Source organism: Cottoperca gobio, chromosome 9, assembly GCF_900634415.1.
Source record: "Cottoperca gobio chromosome 9, fCotGob3.1, whole genome shotgun sequence".
Classification (NCBI taxonomy): Eukaryota; Metazoa; Chordata; class Actinopteri; order Perciformes; family Bovichtidae; genus Cottoperca; species Cottoperca gobio.
The window spans coordinates 26,069,253-26,086,176 of record NC_041363.1 but is presented as its reverse complement, the minus strand read 5'-3'; the positions used below and the strand labels follow the sequence as shown (position 1 = coordinate 26,086,176).

The window sequence follows — 16,924 nt, the reverse complement described above, 5'->3', positions numbered from 1 at the left end:
TGCTTTATGCTACTTTAGACTTGATAGCTAACAACATGTTATTCCCTTATTCTTCATGCGTTCAGAAGGGTTGAAGTAACTTCACAAATAAGTTAACTTTGGTTTACAAAAACTGCAGAAGTGGCTTTACTTAAGTACGGAAGGTACGTGACAAAATGAACGAGGAACAGCGTTCTGCTGGTGAAAGTCTTCTTCCACCTCTGCGTGGAAACACAGCACGATACAATGGACAATGTTTGAATAAGAGTGTAAGCAGCACCCAGCCCTGCTCATCTTTGTGTACACTGCAGGTATGTGTCAGGTGTACTGTATGGAGGCAAGGCACACACAGTAGAAACTTCTTACCCTTCAGGACGTTTGATGTTTCTCATGTAACATTTGTCTCCAGGTGATGGAGGGCAACAAAAACGCCTACACCTCTGTAATCAATGACCTTCACCCTCCGATCATCACGCGCTACGTCCGACTCATCCCGGTCACCAGACTGTCCACCACCGTCTGCATGAGAGTGGAGCTGTACGGCTGTCCGTGGGAGGGTAGGACACACTAACACGGTCACACTGTAAATGTGTGTGTGCTCTGCTGACATTAGAGGTCGTTGATTCACTGGATTTAGACTTTTCTCAGAAATGTTAACTCCTCTTCAGACTCGCGTAAACGCCTCAGAAACCTCATTCAGTGACAGTCACAGGGGTGGTTTGAAAGGAAATCACGTCAACAACCTATTACAGTTAGATCTTATAACACCGCAAAATACTAAATCATTTCTTCACTTGTGTCTTTCTTTTCTTACAGGTGAAACACTTAATCAGCACGATACACAACACAAATAGACATAGATCATCCTCCATATTATAACCACAGATAAAATGTATGCAGAAGCACTATAAAACTTGACATACTGGCCCTTTAACCTGTCGTCCCTCCCCCTGCAGACGGTCTGATATCCTACAGTGCTCCGGAGGGTCAGCTCATGATGCCGCCTGGTTATCCAATCGCCAGCCCTCAACGACTCCACGTATGACGGAGCACATGAGAGGAGGCGAGTCACATGCACATCACACATCACTGTTACCTGTCTCCTCTGCTCTCTGAGACTGACAGCTGTCTCGTCCAATAGGAGGCTGTTAGGCGGGCTGGGTCAGCTGACGGACGGTGTGATCGGCCTGGACGACTTCCTGCTGACGCGTCAGTACCACGTGTGGCCGGGATACGACTACCTGGGCTGGAGGAACGATTCGCTGGGAAGTCAGGGATTCGTGGAGATGGAGTTTGTGTTCGACAGACAGAGGAACTTCACCTCCATGAAGGTTTCAGTTCTTACTTTACGTCATCACAGCAGCATTACAGAAACTAAACAGATGCAGTGAAACTCTGACATCATCATTGCACTGTGTGTTCTGTGATAATTATCTTACTTTAATTAGTGGACGTGCTCCCAAATACACCTGTCCAAAGTCACACACGCCTTTTCTATTCATGTTTTCCTTGTGTGTTTCACTTCCGTCATACATTCTTTAACCAACAACCTCAAGAATAAGCAGAGAAATAAAATAACTCTGTAGCAAGGACCCAGCCTTAGCACATGGGCCGCCCGCTCCACCAGGTGAGCCACGGTCCCAGTTTTAAATACGGTTAACATTATAAATTGAAACAAAAACAAAAAAGCAACAAAACTACTTGGTTATATTTTTAAAAAATCTTGAAAATGTTTCAGTTTGTTACGTTATCGAACTTTGCCTTTTGGTTTCACACGGGACACAAACAGTGGTCTCGTGAGTGAAAGTCCTGTATTTGTGTGACCCATCCCTCCATCTATCCATGCACCCACCACAACCTCTTCCATGCGCTAACTTCGGTGGACTTTGATATTTGTGATACGTCAAATTAACATAATCCAGAACAAAATAGGTCATTTTGTTTGTATAGGATCGTTATTGTTGAGACAAGGCTGTGCTGGGATACGTTTTTACAAAACACCTTCATTTGTACTTTTTCCTTCGATTTAACTTTGATAGATACGTTATATATGATATATATACGAGACATTACTATGTGTGTATGCATATACTGTGTTCATAGTATATTTATAATATGTGTAGCTATTTTACTCTACACAGTATTTCAGGCATGTTGGGCACAACAATCTTCCTCAAGATAAATAAAGTTCTATCATATCTCTCTTTTCCTACGTTTGTTCAGATCTGTAAAACCTAATTCATCTTCAAACATGGACAGAAAACACATTTCAGTTTGTTACAAAGACTATGAGAAAATACTTTAATACGTACAACTACGCAGTGAGGCTAGTTTAAAAAGGATGATTTCAGTTCTCTAAAGAAGAATTAAAATGATGGATATTTTGAAATAAATTCATAAACCAGTTTGGAATTCATCCTTTAAACCGCAACAGAGAAAAGTTAGCATAAAGATTGTTCTTAAATTATACAACATTATTCTGTTTTGATTTAATAAAAATGTTTTCTCCTCCGTCCAGGTTCACAGTAACAACATGTTCCCCCGTGGTGTAAAGATCTTCTCCTCCGTTTCCTGCTGGTTTAAGCCCCGCCTCATCGCCGACTGGGAGGCGGAGCCTGTGGCGTTCAAGACGGTGCTGGACGACAGGAACCCGAGCGCCCGCTACGTCACTGTGCCACTGAACCGCCGCACCGCCAAATCCCTCCGCTGCCGCTTTTACTTTGCCGATGTCTGGATGATGTTCAGCGAAATCTTCTTTCAGTCGGGTAACACACACATACACACACACACACACACACACACACACACACACACACACACACACATAAACACAAACAGAAATACTCACACATTCTAATTTCTTTCAAAACAGACAAATACAATTATTTCCCTTTATTTTTCCCTCAGAGGACACCGTACTCCCGACCCTGATGCCCCTGGGGTCGACCTCCCCTGCAGTCAAGAAGGACAGCACCATGTCAACCACTCCTATGACAGGTATAACCTTTGACCTTACCCTTTTCATTTCACTTGAAATAATCCCTCAAATTGAAACACCCTAAAGCTGGGGTAGGCCGTTTATTTTTGCCATCATTGGGCAAAAAAATCATACTAACCTTAAATCGTATTGTAATACAAGTGGTCTGAGAGAAAACTAGACTTTTGCACCTCTTGGCTCTGTTTTCAGGCTTTAGTGATCGAGCCCGTGACGGGAGACTTCGGCCAATCACAGAGAGTCATTTCAGAGAGAGGGTGTGTTCTACAAAAGTAGTGCGTGCACGTCCGTTAAGGGGGTGAAAGCCCGATGCACCAGCGAAATATCCTGCATTGGCAACGATTGCTTACACTGCAAAGCAAGTAAAAAAAGGAAGACGGACTTATCAAAAAGAGTGTCAGAATCTGTGAAGCATTTCAGAGACGGAGAGAAAATGTTACTCATAGTTTAGCATTCTGCTAAATGTAGCCAAAGGCTTTCTATGTAGCTAGCTAGAGCCTCAAATCAAAGTATGTCATCTTAAGGGCTCCATCGTTTTTCAAACCCACTTCGAAACCACGCCTAATTCGGTATGACGAAAGCCTTGACGCAGTGATGCCAGCTGATGTGTTGTCCTACGCTGTGACAAGAGTGTGTGGATGGAGCATAGCAGCGGGCTAGTTAGCCAGTTATGTTGCTAATTCCAGCAAGCATTGATGCTACACAGGTTACAGAGAATGAGAAATGTACAGCTCTAACGTTTTTATCCACAGCAGCCAATCCATCAGCCAGTGAGCCACCAGATGATGGTAACACGCCCATCCTGATTGGCTGCCTTGTCACCATCATCCTGCTGTTGGTCGTCATCATCTTCCTCATCCTCTGGTGCCAGTACGTCTGCAAGGTGCTGGAGAAAGTGAGCAAAATACCATCTGAAACAGAGATACAGGAATAGAACAGTGGAAGCTGATGTAGATCTCAGTAACGAGGTGGTTTAGGCTCGAGCTTCAAGTCCCTTTTATTTCATTATCTGAAAGGAAGTTACATTTAATTCTACAGCTTTGTTATGTATGTTATGTTTATGACACGGGAGAAAACAAAAGAGTTAATGAATAAGAAATGGAAAGACACTGTTGGAAACACTGGCCTCTGATTGGAAACTATCTGAACTCAACCTTAATCCATTTCTGCACTTCCAATTTCTGAAGATTGTAAGAAAGGTTTTCCTCTCCCTCTCCTGCTCCAGGCTCCTCGTCGGATCTTGGACGAAGAGGTGACAGTTCGGCTGTCGTCCTGCAGTGACACCATCATCCTCCAGACCCCTCCTGTGCCCCCCCGCTCTGGCCACGCCCCAACAGGTAGACAGCCTGTCATAATAGAACGCTACAAAATAATACTTTCCCGCATTTTATGTATGAAAGGTGCAGTATAAACCATTTTATATTGATCATTATTATTATTGAGTAAAACATTACTTTTTTAAAATTATTTTATTTGTTTTTAATATGTTTTGCTAGTTTCTTTCACAAAGCAATTCTTTTTAAATTGAAAAACTTGACTCTGATTTCTCGAAGTTAAAGTAATGAAAGGCATCTGGTCCTGTTAGATTAAAACGAGCTGCTGCTTCTGCTGCTCAGGAAACTGTAGACAATAATAAAGCTGACAGCAAAGCTTGGTGCTCAGATATGTGAACCATGTGTGAAAAATAAGAATTCGATAGCTGCCCCAATTTTAGTGAAACATAGTCATTGAAATTGCTTAAACAAACTCCCACAAGGTTGTTTGGACTTCTTGTGTTTTGTTTTCCTCAGGCACCGCCAACACTGACCCTCACTACGAGAGAGTTTTCCTGTTGGACCCGCAGTACCAGAACCCGGCGGTGCTAAGAAACAAGCTGCCAGAGCTGTCACAGAGTGCAGAGGCCTCAGGTGAACATACTGCAGCTCATTCTTTTAACCTTACAGTAGTTATATCAGAAATGTGGCGATTGTTAACCAAGATCTTCTTCATCTAACATAACATAAACTTGAGGGGAAGTCAATCTGAATCCGTGATGCTTTACAAATGCTCCAGATCGTCCGTGATGACATGTTTAGACACGAGCCGGGGCCTCCAGTAAAATCCATCAGACTGCTGCAGTCCGCCCCCTGCTGGCACCTTCACAAACACCCTCCGCTCTGTCAGTCCTTAACAGCTTTGAATGTTTCTCTGCTCTTAACTTTCTTTATTTCCATCACAAAAATATTGTAGGAGCTCTCTGCCTTTTCCTTTTTTTCTCTTTTTTTTGTCCCGAATATTTTCTTGATTATGCTGGATGTGCATGTTCATTCATTCTGCAGATTTCTCTCCTTTACCTCCCAGCCCCTCTCTGTTTCTGTCCATGTTTCCGCCTCCTCTTCTTTCAGCTCTCCTCCTCAGTAATCCTCTCTATGACCTCCTCCTGCTGACTTCCTGTCACATGACATCAGGCTGGCTGCGTGGTAAGAGCTGAAAGGTGTGACTTCAACATTTATCCGAGAGTTTTTTCCTGCGGATGAATTTTCAGTGTCGAAACAACAAGTTCTTTACTGACATTTGTAAACTGTGAAATTGAGGTTCGAAATCTGAATATGTTAGAGGGCTGAATTCACACAAATGAAATGACTAAGACACAGTTGATAAAAAATAAAACTTTGCAATAAATGTTCCCCTAAATTTGAACCTGTTTCCAGGATCTACATTTCTTTACCAGAAGAACTCAAATGATCCGGTCATATAATGTTGTACTTTTCTCAGGATGAGTAGTAACTGACAATAATGGGTTAATTATATTTTCATCTTTTCTGAAGAAAACAACTATTGTTACACTGCAAAATGACCCTCAATAACAGTTTTAATAACAACATTTGATTGACCCTTATCAAAAATGTGTGTATGTGTTTATGGTAAAACAATATATATATATATATATATATATACCATATCAGATATGCTGGTGATATTAATAACTGCATTGTTGTTCTATAATGACGAGAGGTGCACATTATCTGGATTACATGTTATTTTGAGTTACAGGCTTTAATTCCATGATGTCAGATTGACAGATGGTGCGGCAGCAGAAACCTTGGTTTTCCTCCGCACAAAATAAATTTTGGTTTTTAAAATAACAAGATTTTTAATTTAATGAGGAAAACTGACCCATAATTTTAAAATAACAGGATTTTAAAACAGTGGATTATCTCTGCCTCCATAATAGCTCATTAAATAAGGGTTTTCAATTCATTCTTATAGGAGAGATGAATATACGGATATGAAGATGAGAGAGATGTAACAAAGGTCCCTTACACTAAATTCATACAACATTGTAAAGATATTTTTTGCAACACAAAGGAAGCGTTAAAAACAATAATATTCCTCCTTCTGAGTGAGAATCACAGAGAAAGGTCTCAAGAAAACTAACCAATCACAATAACCTACAACAACCAATAACCTTCTCTCTCCATCAGCGTGTGGAGGAGGATACGCCGAGCCTGACGTCACCCAGTGCACGCCGCACCAGTGTTTCCATAGCAACGCACCGCACTACGCTGAGACGGACATCGTGCGGCTGCAGGGCGTCACCGGCAGCAACATGTACGCCGTCCCCGCCCTCACCGTGGACTCGCTCACCAGGAAGGACATCTCTGCCGCCGAGTTCCCACGGCAACAGCTGATCTTCAGGGAGAAGCTGGGGGAGGGGCAGTTTGGAGAGGTGGGCAGGGGGCGGCAGCCAATCAGGGAGCAATGGAAATCCTTAAAAGTTTGGAGAATAAAACAAATGTCGTGATGCGTGTATTTGATTGTTCTTATAATACTGCGATATCTGTGAATCTCTGGGATTCCTTATATTAAAGGTTTATGCTTCTATGGTTATATTTATACACACATGTCTCCTGCAGGTCCACCTGTGTGAGGCAGAGGGACTCCCAGAGTTCCTTGGGGAGGGGTCTCCTCTCCCTGACAGAGATGGTCGTTCTGTACTGGTGGCTGTTAAACAGCTGAGGGCCGACGCCACCAGCCAAGCAAGGTACACCACGTGTCTGTGTGACAGTGTTTTAATGTTTATTGATCTGTGAACTAGTTTGTTTCTTTAAAAGTCTCTCTAGTGTTGTTCATTAGTAGTAAGTTGTGTGATACCGTATAACACATATTACGTGTCTGACTATCAGGGTGGAGATGTCGTCCATGGTGGCCCTAGAGCAAAGGCTGTGGCATTACACAAATCATAAGAACATCTGGGGACCATGAATATCCACAGACACTGTAATGGAAATATGCTGTTAATTAGTAGTTGACTGTATATTTAGGTGGTATGGATGCAGTAGTACAGGTGCCCTTTTCTTTGGAGAATATGAGCAGGTACTACATTTTTAAAGTTTGGGCAGGTAACATTGCAGAAGCCAGCGAGAGTAAGCTTGAGGTTTAAAATTATCCAACCAAAAAACCCATCCCAATGTTGCCAACTCTTTTCCAATGTGGTTTTTCTTGGACTCATTTTGTAACTACAGTGATTGCGTATTGGACGTATGGACAGAGGACTGCAGCTGCTGCTGTTATTACACTTTCCTAATTCATTGAATGTGATTTAAACATTTGTTAATCTGGGAGACAGAAGACAGTCCAGAAGTGAAAGCCATCTGTCTGTCCATCAGGAACGACTTCCTGAAGGAAATAAAGATCATGTCTCGTCTGAACGACCCCAACATCATCCGGCTGCTGTGTGTGTGTGTGTCGTCCGACCCACTGTGCATGGTGACCGAATACATGGAGAATGGAGACCTCAACATGTTCCTGTCGCAGCGGGAGATCGAGAGCACGCTGACACACGCCAACAACATCCCTTCAGTCAGGTTAAGATACACACTCTGTTTATCCTCTTCATAGATACAGGCTATGATCCACTCTTTTCTACAGAGGAACATTGGAACACACATGAACACACTCACCTCCTCCACTGTCCAAACACGTTCTCCACCCTCCCTTCCTCATCTCTAACCCTCCTCCTTCCTTTTCTCCCTCCCTCCAGTCTGTCCGACCTGTTGCACATGTCGGTGCAGATCTCGTCGGGGATGAAGTATCTGGCGTCTCTGAACTTTGTGCACCGCGACCTGGCCACCAGGAACTGCCTGCTGGACCGCCGCCTCACCATCAAGATCGCCGACTTCGGGATGAGCCGTAACCTGTACAGCAGCGACTACTACCGCATCCAGGGCCGGGCAGTGCTGCCCATACGATGGATGGCCTGGGAGAGCATCCTGCTGGTGAGGGACGAGAGAGTTAGCATAAGATCGGACTTAAGAAAGAAAAAGGAGATCATTTACACCTAGTGTTAGCTGTAGTTCCCTGACACCTCTACCTGCTTCTTAAGATGGTTTTAAAGTAAAACCAAAATCTTGAAACTGCTGTGGAATAACTTTACTCTTAAATCTTATGAATGTATAATTGGATCTGAATTGATAAACTTAACTTTCTGTCTGACGGTAACACCCTATGACCACCAACATGTGTTATTGCTGAAAGGTCATTGGGGTTTAAAACCCTTGTGCATTCTATAACTTGAACAGCTCTATCATAAGACGTAATCATTTGACTTCTACAGCATTTTAACTTGATATGTATGCCACCCCCAACCTCCTCTCCAGGGTAAGTTCACCACGGCCAGTGACGTGTGGGCGTTTGGCGTCACCCTTTGGGAGATCTTCACTCTGTGTAAGGAGCAGCCTTACAGCCTGCTGTCCGACGAACAGGTCATAGAGAACACTGGCGAGTTCTTCAGGAACCAGGGCAGACAGGTGAGACGAATCAAGGAACAGAGTTCAGTACAATTCAGATGTGTCATTCATTCCGGGTCAGTGGTCTTGCAGTCAGGTGGGCCTGATTTAGGTCACCGTTGGGCCAAACTTTGCTAAAGTTGCTCACCAGTTCACATATAGCAGGCTGCAGTTCCACTACAAGGGGGAGCTGTTCTGTTATTGTTGTACCAGTTTTATGCCATCCAATCTGGTTCCCAGGGGATCGGTACCCCCTAAATCAGGGCTTCTCAACGGGGGCGGCAGCGCCCCCCAGAGGGCGTTCAGAGAACATTGAGGGGTGCTGGAAGCAATATTTTAGAAAGGGGGGGCGTTCACGTGTCTTTGGGGGGCGTTTGTGTGTACGGCCTGCAAGGTAATTCATAAAAACTACTTCTACTACTACTACTAAAATTAATCCAAATCTAGTCAGAATAGAATAAAACTGGCGACTGACTGTTTTTCCTGGCCATGGCCAGGGTCCTTGAATACAACACAAGATTAATCCGAAGGGCCACTAGATATATGTTGACCTGGTCATAACTCATAAACATATGATTTATAACGAGTTTGTGCCAAATAGGTTGGAAACCACTGACCTACAGGGTAGGAATGTAACTGCAGCAACAGTTTGGACTCTTTCATCATTTCTAGAATGCCCGAAACTACACTGTGTCTTTTTTAGATCGCACGGACTACGTTGGTACACCTGAGGAATGCTTTTTCCGGTTCTTTAATAACGATCTCCCTTTATTTACCAACTAGATCTTCCTCTACGGCCCTCCACTCTGCCCACCTTCGCTCTTTGAGCTGATGATGTGTTGTTGGAGTCGCGACATACCGGACCGACCCACCTTCGAGGGACTTTACGAAGCCCTGAGGCCTCATGTCAACCAGTGAGCTGAGGCTGCTGGGACGTACCACTCTGCGGGTTTGTCCATCTCTGGACTCCTGTAAGACAACAGACTGACACTAGAAGACAGACGACTGGAATTGTGTTACAAGAGTAAGTCACTCTCTGAGGGAATAAAGAAACTAGCAGAACTGTGGTCCGAAGGTTTGCTTTGTGGTCGCAGCAGCACTCTATTCTGAGAGACAAGATGGAGGTAGAAATGGCTGTTCAACTCAGAGGAGATCCAAACCTTACAGTTGTTAGTAAACAAAGATTTCTAAGCTTTTTAAAGATTTCTATTATTGCTGATTTGACAGTTTCATCCATCTCTTTAAAGCCCCTTTGACCAAAACGTCTTCTCGGACCTTTTGACATATCTTTTTTTTCCATGTTGTCATGGGGCCAAAGGTGCCATAAACTTTATTTTTCTTCTTTTCTGTGACTTTTACAGATGCCAACAACTGGACAGACTTTTCAGTCTTGGTCATTTCTCCTGTCCCTGTGGTTTTTATTATTATTGTAAAGCACTGTCTGTGTCTCAGTTATTCATGTTCATTTAACCCACACTGGAGCTAGGGTTAGGGTCAAAGTGTAGTGTAGTTTGTTTTTAGATTTTTATTCTATTTTAATTGTTATGCAGTATTTCACTTGTGTTGGTCTTTTTTGTGGATATGAATGTTGATTAGCTGAGGTTCACATCACGATGCCAAGAGGCTGCGTTGATACCTGTGTGGTTCAAAGAGTGCAAGTCAGTCAGTGGGTAACTGTGTGTAATTAAGGAGAGAAATTGAAGGGCAGGCACATTGAAACCAAAAAATAAAATGTGTTGTGCCTATTGTGTTGCCAAAGAGAAATAAAGAGTGTAAATGATAAAACAATATCATGATAATGCATTTGTAAAAGAAAAAGTAATTGTTGTGAATGGACTAAACAATGTACCATTACCATCTGCCAGTTGGTGCATGCTTAAATTCAAAGTGCCTTACATTTGTAACATGAGTGGAAACTAAGCCAACATTAACAACACGAGTACTGATAGCAGGGACAGTATCTAATGCAAAGATCTAAGGTCAAGGTATCACTTTACCTGTGTCTGTGCTGGGGCCTATAAAATGTACTTTAAATGTGTATATGTCTATGTTGGAGCCCGGAGACCTGTAGGTGTATACATTAGCCAGCTAACCATAGAGCTATAGGAGTTTCACATTTTAAGTTTGTATTTTCATCACTAGAATTGAACTTAAATTATGATTGAAATATTCACCAAACTGTGACGGGGGCTTTGCAGCATCTCAAACTAGGATAGAGATAAAAAGCTAGCAAGTAGTTATACCCGTTTGGTTAACGGCAAATCCACACTGAGAGTGTTTTTGACGTCCGTCACTCATTCGTCTCCAGGAACTGATGTGCTTCCTTTTTACTAAACGTATGAATCCATACTGAGAGACGCACTGTGGTTCTTTACGCTTCAAATCCATTGTTGTCGTTTAGTAGGAGTAATCTACGTAGACAGCTGTTTAAATCACACAAATATTTAGCTGTACATGTTTGTTTATCTCTGTGAGCGTGCCTGTTTCACAAAAGGCAGATTACCCTCACTCACTAATGTGGGCGGGGAAATAAAATCATTAGGTCTACATTGAAACACTGTTGATGTCCTGATTCTTAGTTAGCCAGCCGCTGTCTACTCAGCTCCCCAGGACGGCACAGAGTCAGAGGGGACGACAGAACTCTTACGTCAACCCGTTAGTACTGAAGACAGTGAAGACACTAAAGCCCTGTTGAGAGAGTAGCACAGTCTCTGCTAATGTACTTGCTAAAGAGCTCGCTACTTCTCTGGGGTTCATACATGCAACTACCTTTTTTTCTTGCTGTCTAACTAACTAACTAACTAACTAGCAAAATACTCAGCAAGTAAGCTCGGTTATGCTAAAACCAGGTTTGTCTTCATTCTAAAAACTGTGGAGACGTTAGAGCTTTCACCAAATGAGTTTGGTCTTCGCCTAGTTGGACAGTGCTATGATTAGACTATCTCTGGTATGATGTTAAAGACATGCTATAGCAGCTGAGCTAATCACACCATACACAGGTATCATTTCGGTGAGCGGAGACGAGAAACAACATGTACAATTTTGGCTGAACGTAGCAGAACTACTGTGTTAGGGAGGGACCCTCTGAGCTGAGGGCCAATTAGCCACTAGAGACTGAGGGAGATGGACAGATGGAGCCATCAGACAAGTCCCGCCTCTCACTGCATTATCCAGCCAATCACTGCAGTCAATCCTAATGCCCTGCAAAAGATTCATTTAAAAACACTTCTGCAATTGAAAGGCTAAAGTAATTGCCTTTTATAAAATCAATACAGATTGTTGTTCACCCAATAGCATTTGAAAGAGTTTTGTTTGCAGAACTAATGCGGGATAGATGCAGGACAAAACAAAACAAATACAGTTCTGTTGACTTTACAGTTTCTATTTTCAGCAATCTGAAGTAAACTATGGAAAGGTGGACGTGGAGAATACATGTACTGCATCATTTATTAGCCATAATATCAGGATAACTGGAGGAAGTAAAAGGTGATTGGTCAACATTGCATCTGGATTAACATGTGTGATTAGGTTTAAGGCGGATCATTGTCAACATTATTAAACATTGTTTTTTTGTTCCAGTATGTTTATGTTGTAGTCACTTTGTTAGTGTTAGTGTGTATTATGTGCATTACATGTGTGCAGTATTTTGAATCCTCTCTGTTAAACATGTCAAATGTAAATCAATATCACCTTCACAGGAGAGAAGGAGGAAGACCAACTATGTTAAGTTTCAGTGTGTTTGTTGTTACCGTAGTGTTTTTTTATTTTAAATATCTGTACTGTATCTCACTTCTATGAGTGTGTGTATGCATGTGTTTAAGAGAAAATGAGTTTTGTGATCGAGTGTTTGTGACATTCCTTTGAGCACTGGGAGCTAGTTGGGATTAAAGTGTTTAACCGGAGTTGCTCTGTTGAGTCAAATGATGTGATTCAATGAGGGCAAAGAGACGTTTTAAAGCAAGAGGACAGGAAGTAAGGAAACCACTAAACTCAATCTCCCAGAGTCCTTTGCTACAGTGAGCCTGTGTATTTTGTTCTGGTTCCATTAGAGAAATAGTGTACAGTATAAGTGATCTATAATATCTCAGTGTGTGAATGCAGATCACGTGTGATAATTGTTATTGATATAGGAGCTGATTCTCTGATTATTTCTATTCTGGGAAGGTGTTGGGTTCTTTTCTTTTTTTCCAACAGGAATTTGAACATTTCTGCTTCAGACATGTATTGTACATAGGCTAGTAGCTGTGTATATTAATATATTGGGAGGTGGGAACTGTGTGTTCTGTCATCCCAAGTCATTTTCACTCTGTACCCTCTCATGTCTCCGTTTGTTTTTCTTATAATAAACAGTCAATTTTGTCAAACAGAAGAGTAGAGACTGTGTCTGAATTTACATTTGAAAGGGGACTTCAATCCCCTGAAACTGTCTTGTAGCCCACCTGGGGAGGCATTATACAGACATTATAATATTTCCATTTGATAAAGTGATGTGGCCATAAACACATACTGTAACATTCAATCATGTCCTTGCAAGCAGAACTCGCCATCATGTTTGATTGTAACCCCTGTGCACACGTTGTTATGACGGTCTGCTCTCTTTAACGGAGGAGGCCGCTGTAAAGAGTTCACTGAAGAGATAGACGATTCTTTTGTAAGCTTTTATTCTCACAATGGGTTTTGACCAGCTGGTAGATACAATATCACAGAGATTAGTGACATGGTTTGACTTGAGTAAAACCTGAGTAAAGGTTTGTTGATGCACTTCAAACATTGTGTTATTTATGAGTTCTTATGCTGTTGTTAGATCATAGATGCTGCAGTTACACCAAACCCTCACAGATTTGATTGACTAGTTGGATTACTCCTCTATGATGATTTATCATATTTGACATGTTCAGAATTTAAATAAACAGAATTTTGCAACAGAATTTTTTAAGGCTTTGTGAATCTAATAAAGTGAGTCAGATAAAATGCAAGTACAACAAAAAACTACAAAGGGTTAGAATGTAACTTCTTCAGTATGAGTCATGTGTCCAGTCTGATTAGTAGATGTCTAAACCTGAGAAGAAAATGCTGGTCAAACATCATCCTTGATGTGAATTGTGTAAAAACTAGAATTTGTGCAAGTTTTCTTTTTTCCATTATCTTTTCATTGTGAGTTTAAAGCACACGTCCCTCCTCACCAGACACTTTCCCTATTTCCCAGGTCCCTTCATTGCTCTTTTACGTCCATCCAGCAGATGCCCTGGGACTTTCCTTCCTTGCCCCATCACCTGACTGCCCCGTCCATCTATGCACCTGTTCCCACTTCCCTCATCTGCTCTGCGGTTAACCTGGCCTTCCCCGCCATCTTCCTCAGCATTTTTTCAAAAGTCACTACGTATACTTTCCACTTGCTTTGTTCTGTTATCAGGTCATCGAAGTTGCAATGTGGTTTTCTGTTATTTCGGGCCTCTGTTGCCTGTCCACCGGACCTACTGCCTAATTTGGACTCCTGCCTTTCTGCAAATACATCACTGATCTTATCCTGTCAGTCTGCTTAGTCTGCATTCAGGTCCTTCCCTTGTTGCCACTCTCCCTCTCCGGTGTGACCATTTTAGATCATTGTTTTGGTTTGAATCCCAAACTCCAGATTATTTCTGACCTGGTCTCAGTTGTCCAAAACAGAGCTATAAGAGTGAATACTGGACTTACATGCAGGTGACCATCATCACTTGAATAAATGCCATAACTATTATATATATTTATATATTATATTATATGTACGTATATATAATATAATATATACAGTTTGTTACAATGCCTCCAAGTGGACAAATATATCAATGAATACAACTTTAAATAATCTGTATGAGCTCTGAGGTATGGACGATGCTGGCTGAGAAGAGCACTTTGATAAAATACTTTGTGAACACAGAATTGATTTCAAAATGTTACAACTTGCACACGAGGCAATGCATGCCCCGGCCCCTGCATATATAGCAGATTTGTTGAGGCTCAATTCTAACTGTCGGCTACTCCGATAATCTGATCAAGGCCTTTCATCTGTTCCCTGTTTTAAGCGGCTGCTGAATACTCATTCTGTAGGTTTTCCTTTTTACAAATACTCGCTGTTTGCTTAAGTTTTGTATTTTGGTTGTGTGCTGTAATTGTTGTCGATGGATTGTGTGCGTGTGTGTGTGTGTGTGTGTGTGTGTGTGTGTGTGTGTGCGTGTGCGTGTGCGGGTGGTGCGTGTGCGGGTGTGTGCGTGTGCGGGTGCGTGTGTGCGTGTGTGTGTGTTTGAGTACTTGTACAAGATAGAGAATACACCGGGGACACTCTCATTTATGTCTAGAACAACACCAGAGAAGTGTTTTACAAGGATAGTAGACATGTATTCAAGTTATTTGCAACCTCTCAACACAGAACTAAATATAAAACAATGCATCTTTCATCAATTCAATTAGCTGTTTGTACATAACACAAATGTCAAAGGCATATCAAGAGAAAAAGTTTCAATCTTTAAAAAATATAATGATATACAAGTTGTTATATTAGAATGTAATCAATTAACAATTTTTCCTGTAAAAATGTTTTATTTAATCTCATGTTAAATAAATAAATAAATATAAAAATAATATTTATCTTTACTATTATTAAAGAAAAACATTGTTTGTCACATAACTAAGTGCAATCAAAGCTTTAATCTTAAACACTATAATAGGACATGGTAATAAATGCATTAATACAACTTAAATCATCTAAAAAATATACACAATCTAAAACATTCACACGGCATTGAGTAACGGTTATGAGTTAGTCATATGAACTCAGCTGCAGTCCATCAGGTACACCTAACTACAACTGTCTGAGGTTCATGCTGTTTTCCTGTGGTTGACCAAGGACGGCTTTCAAAACGCTTTCGCTTGATTTTTTAATCAAATTTATTTTAGTTTTTTAGAGAGAATATAACAACAGGCTCATGCAGCTGCACCATTACGGTCTGCAGGGGCTGCATCACTGTGGGAGGTGGAAGGTTGAATCACTGCTGCCTGGGAGGTGGAAGGGAGGGCTGCATCACTGCTGCCTGGGAGGTGGAAGGGAGGGCTGCATCACTGCTGCCTGGGAGGTGGAAGGTTGAATCACTGCTGCCTGGGAGGTGGATGGCTGCATCACTGCTGTCTGCACTGGTGTCACACACAGCCTCTTGGCCTGTTGAGTGACATCTTCAGGTGCAGATGCAGACGCTGTAACAAAAAAACACACTGATCAGTCTTCAGTTGAACCCTTTGCTGCAGAGTCTCTGCCAATGTCCAATAGCATTCAAAAGGGTTTAGTTTAACAACATCTAACAATTCAACCTGTAAAATCAATGTCGTGTAAGAATCTGTGACGTCTTCATCATCTTGTTTTCATCACACTTCACATGAAAACATCATCTTACCTTCAACTCCTGTGGCTGCCTTGCTCCTCTCCCTCACCCTCTTCTTGCCCTACACAAAAGAACAAAAACAAATGAGACTTTCCATCTAAAATCAGCTGGTAAAATGTCTGCAGTGTTTCATTAGCTCGAGTGGAGTGATGGAAACATGTATGTGTTGTGCACTTACATAGTTTTCTCTGGTGGACCATCCAGGGTGTTGCTGGGCGTGGAGCCGCCTTAGCACACCAGCCTGGTTGTAATAATCGTCCTGCTCCTCATGCGTCATTGACGTCCACTGTGGACGGACATAACACAATGTTAGCACTCACACACACTAACACACAACAAGAACACAAGCACAAAAACAGATCAACAGACACGGCGCTCAGAATCGGTTTGTTCTCTGGTTATGGGACAATAAAGAAAAAGCACAAATCACTGTGAAGATTTACAATTAGAAACTTTTTACAAGTTTTGATCGTGCCTCAAACATACGGAGAAAATACATTTACCCTCTGTCCCAGGATTTCATTAACGGCTGCATTCCCTCTGCATTCAAGGTTTGGTCCAACCACAACATTTGGTCTCTGCTCCTCCATGAAGAGCATGAAGGCGTTTGGAGGCTTCTTTACGTAGGGCCGGTCACCCTCCTGCTGGTTTACAAGCTTTCTCTTTCTACGGGAAAAAGAGTTCATGTTAGCTCTGTGTAACAATTGTGAGGAAAGAAGTATGCATCTAATTTAACCCGTACTGTGTTATTAAAATCAATAGGCTGATTA

The 16,924-nt window shown here is 41.9% G+C and overlaps 1 protein-coding gene across 1 annotated transcript in view; it reads left to right on the top strand.

The window, feature by feature from the left end:
* LOC115013267 (discoidin domain-containing receptor 2-like) overlaps window positions 1–13,111 on the top strand; it is a 33,393-nt gene extending 20,282 nt beyond the window's left edge. Inside the window, 16 exon segments of the mRNA XM_029439415.1 lie at window positions 389–536; window positions 936–1,003; window positions 1,005–1,042; window positions 1,121–1,310; window positions 2,498–2,744; window positions 2,887–2,976; window positions 3,727–3,869; window positions 4,200–4,311; window positions 4,765–4,881; window positions 5,359–5,433; window positions 6,439–6,683; window positions 6,871–6,998; window positions 7,624–7,821; window positions 7,998–8,232; window positions 8,614–8,763; window positions 9,526–13,111. Coding sequence (XP_029295275.1) covers window positions 389–536; window positions 936–1,003; window positions 1,005–1,042; window positions 1,121–1,310; window positions 2,498–2,744; window positions 2,887–2,976; window positions 3,727–3,869; window positions 4,200–4,311; window positions 4,765–4,881; window positions 5,359–5,433; window positions 6,439–6,683; window positions 6,871–6,998; window positions 7,624–7,821; window positions 7,998–8,232; window positions 8,614–8,763; window positions 9,526–9,660 — 2,319 coding nt within the window. The 3' untranslated portion in view covers window positions 9,661–13,111.
* Window positions 13,112–16,924: the final 3,813 nt, after the last annotated feature.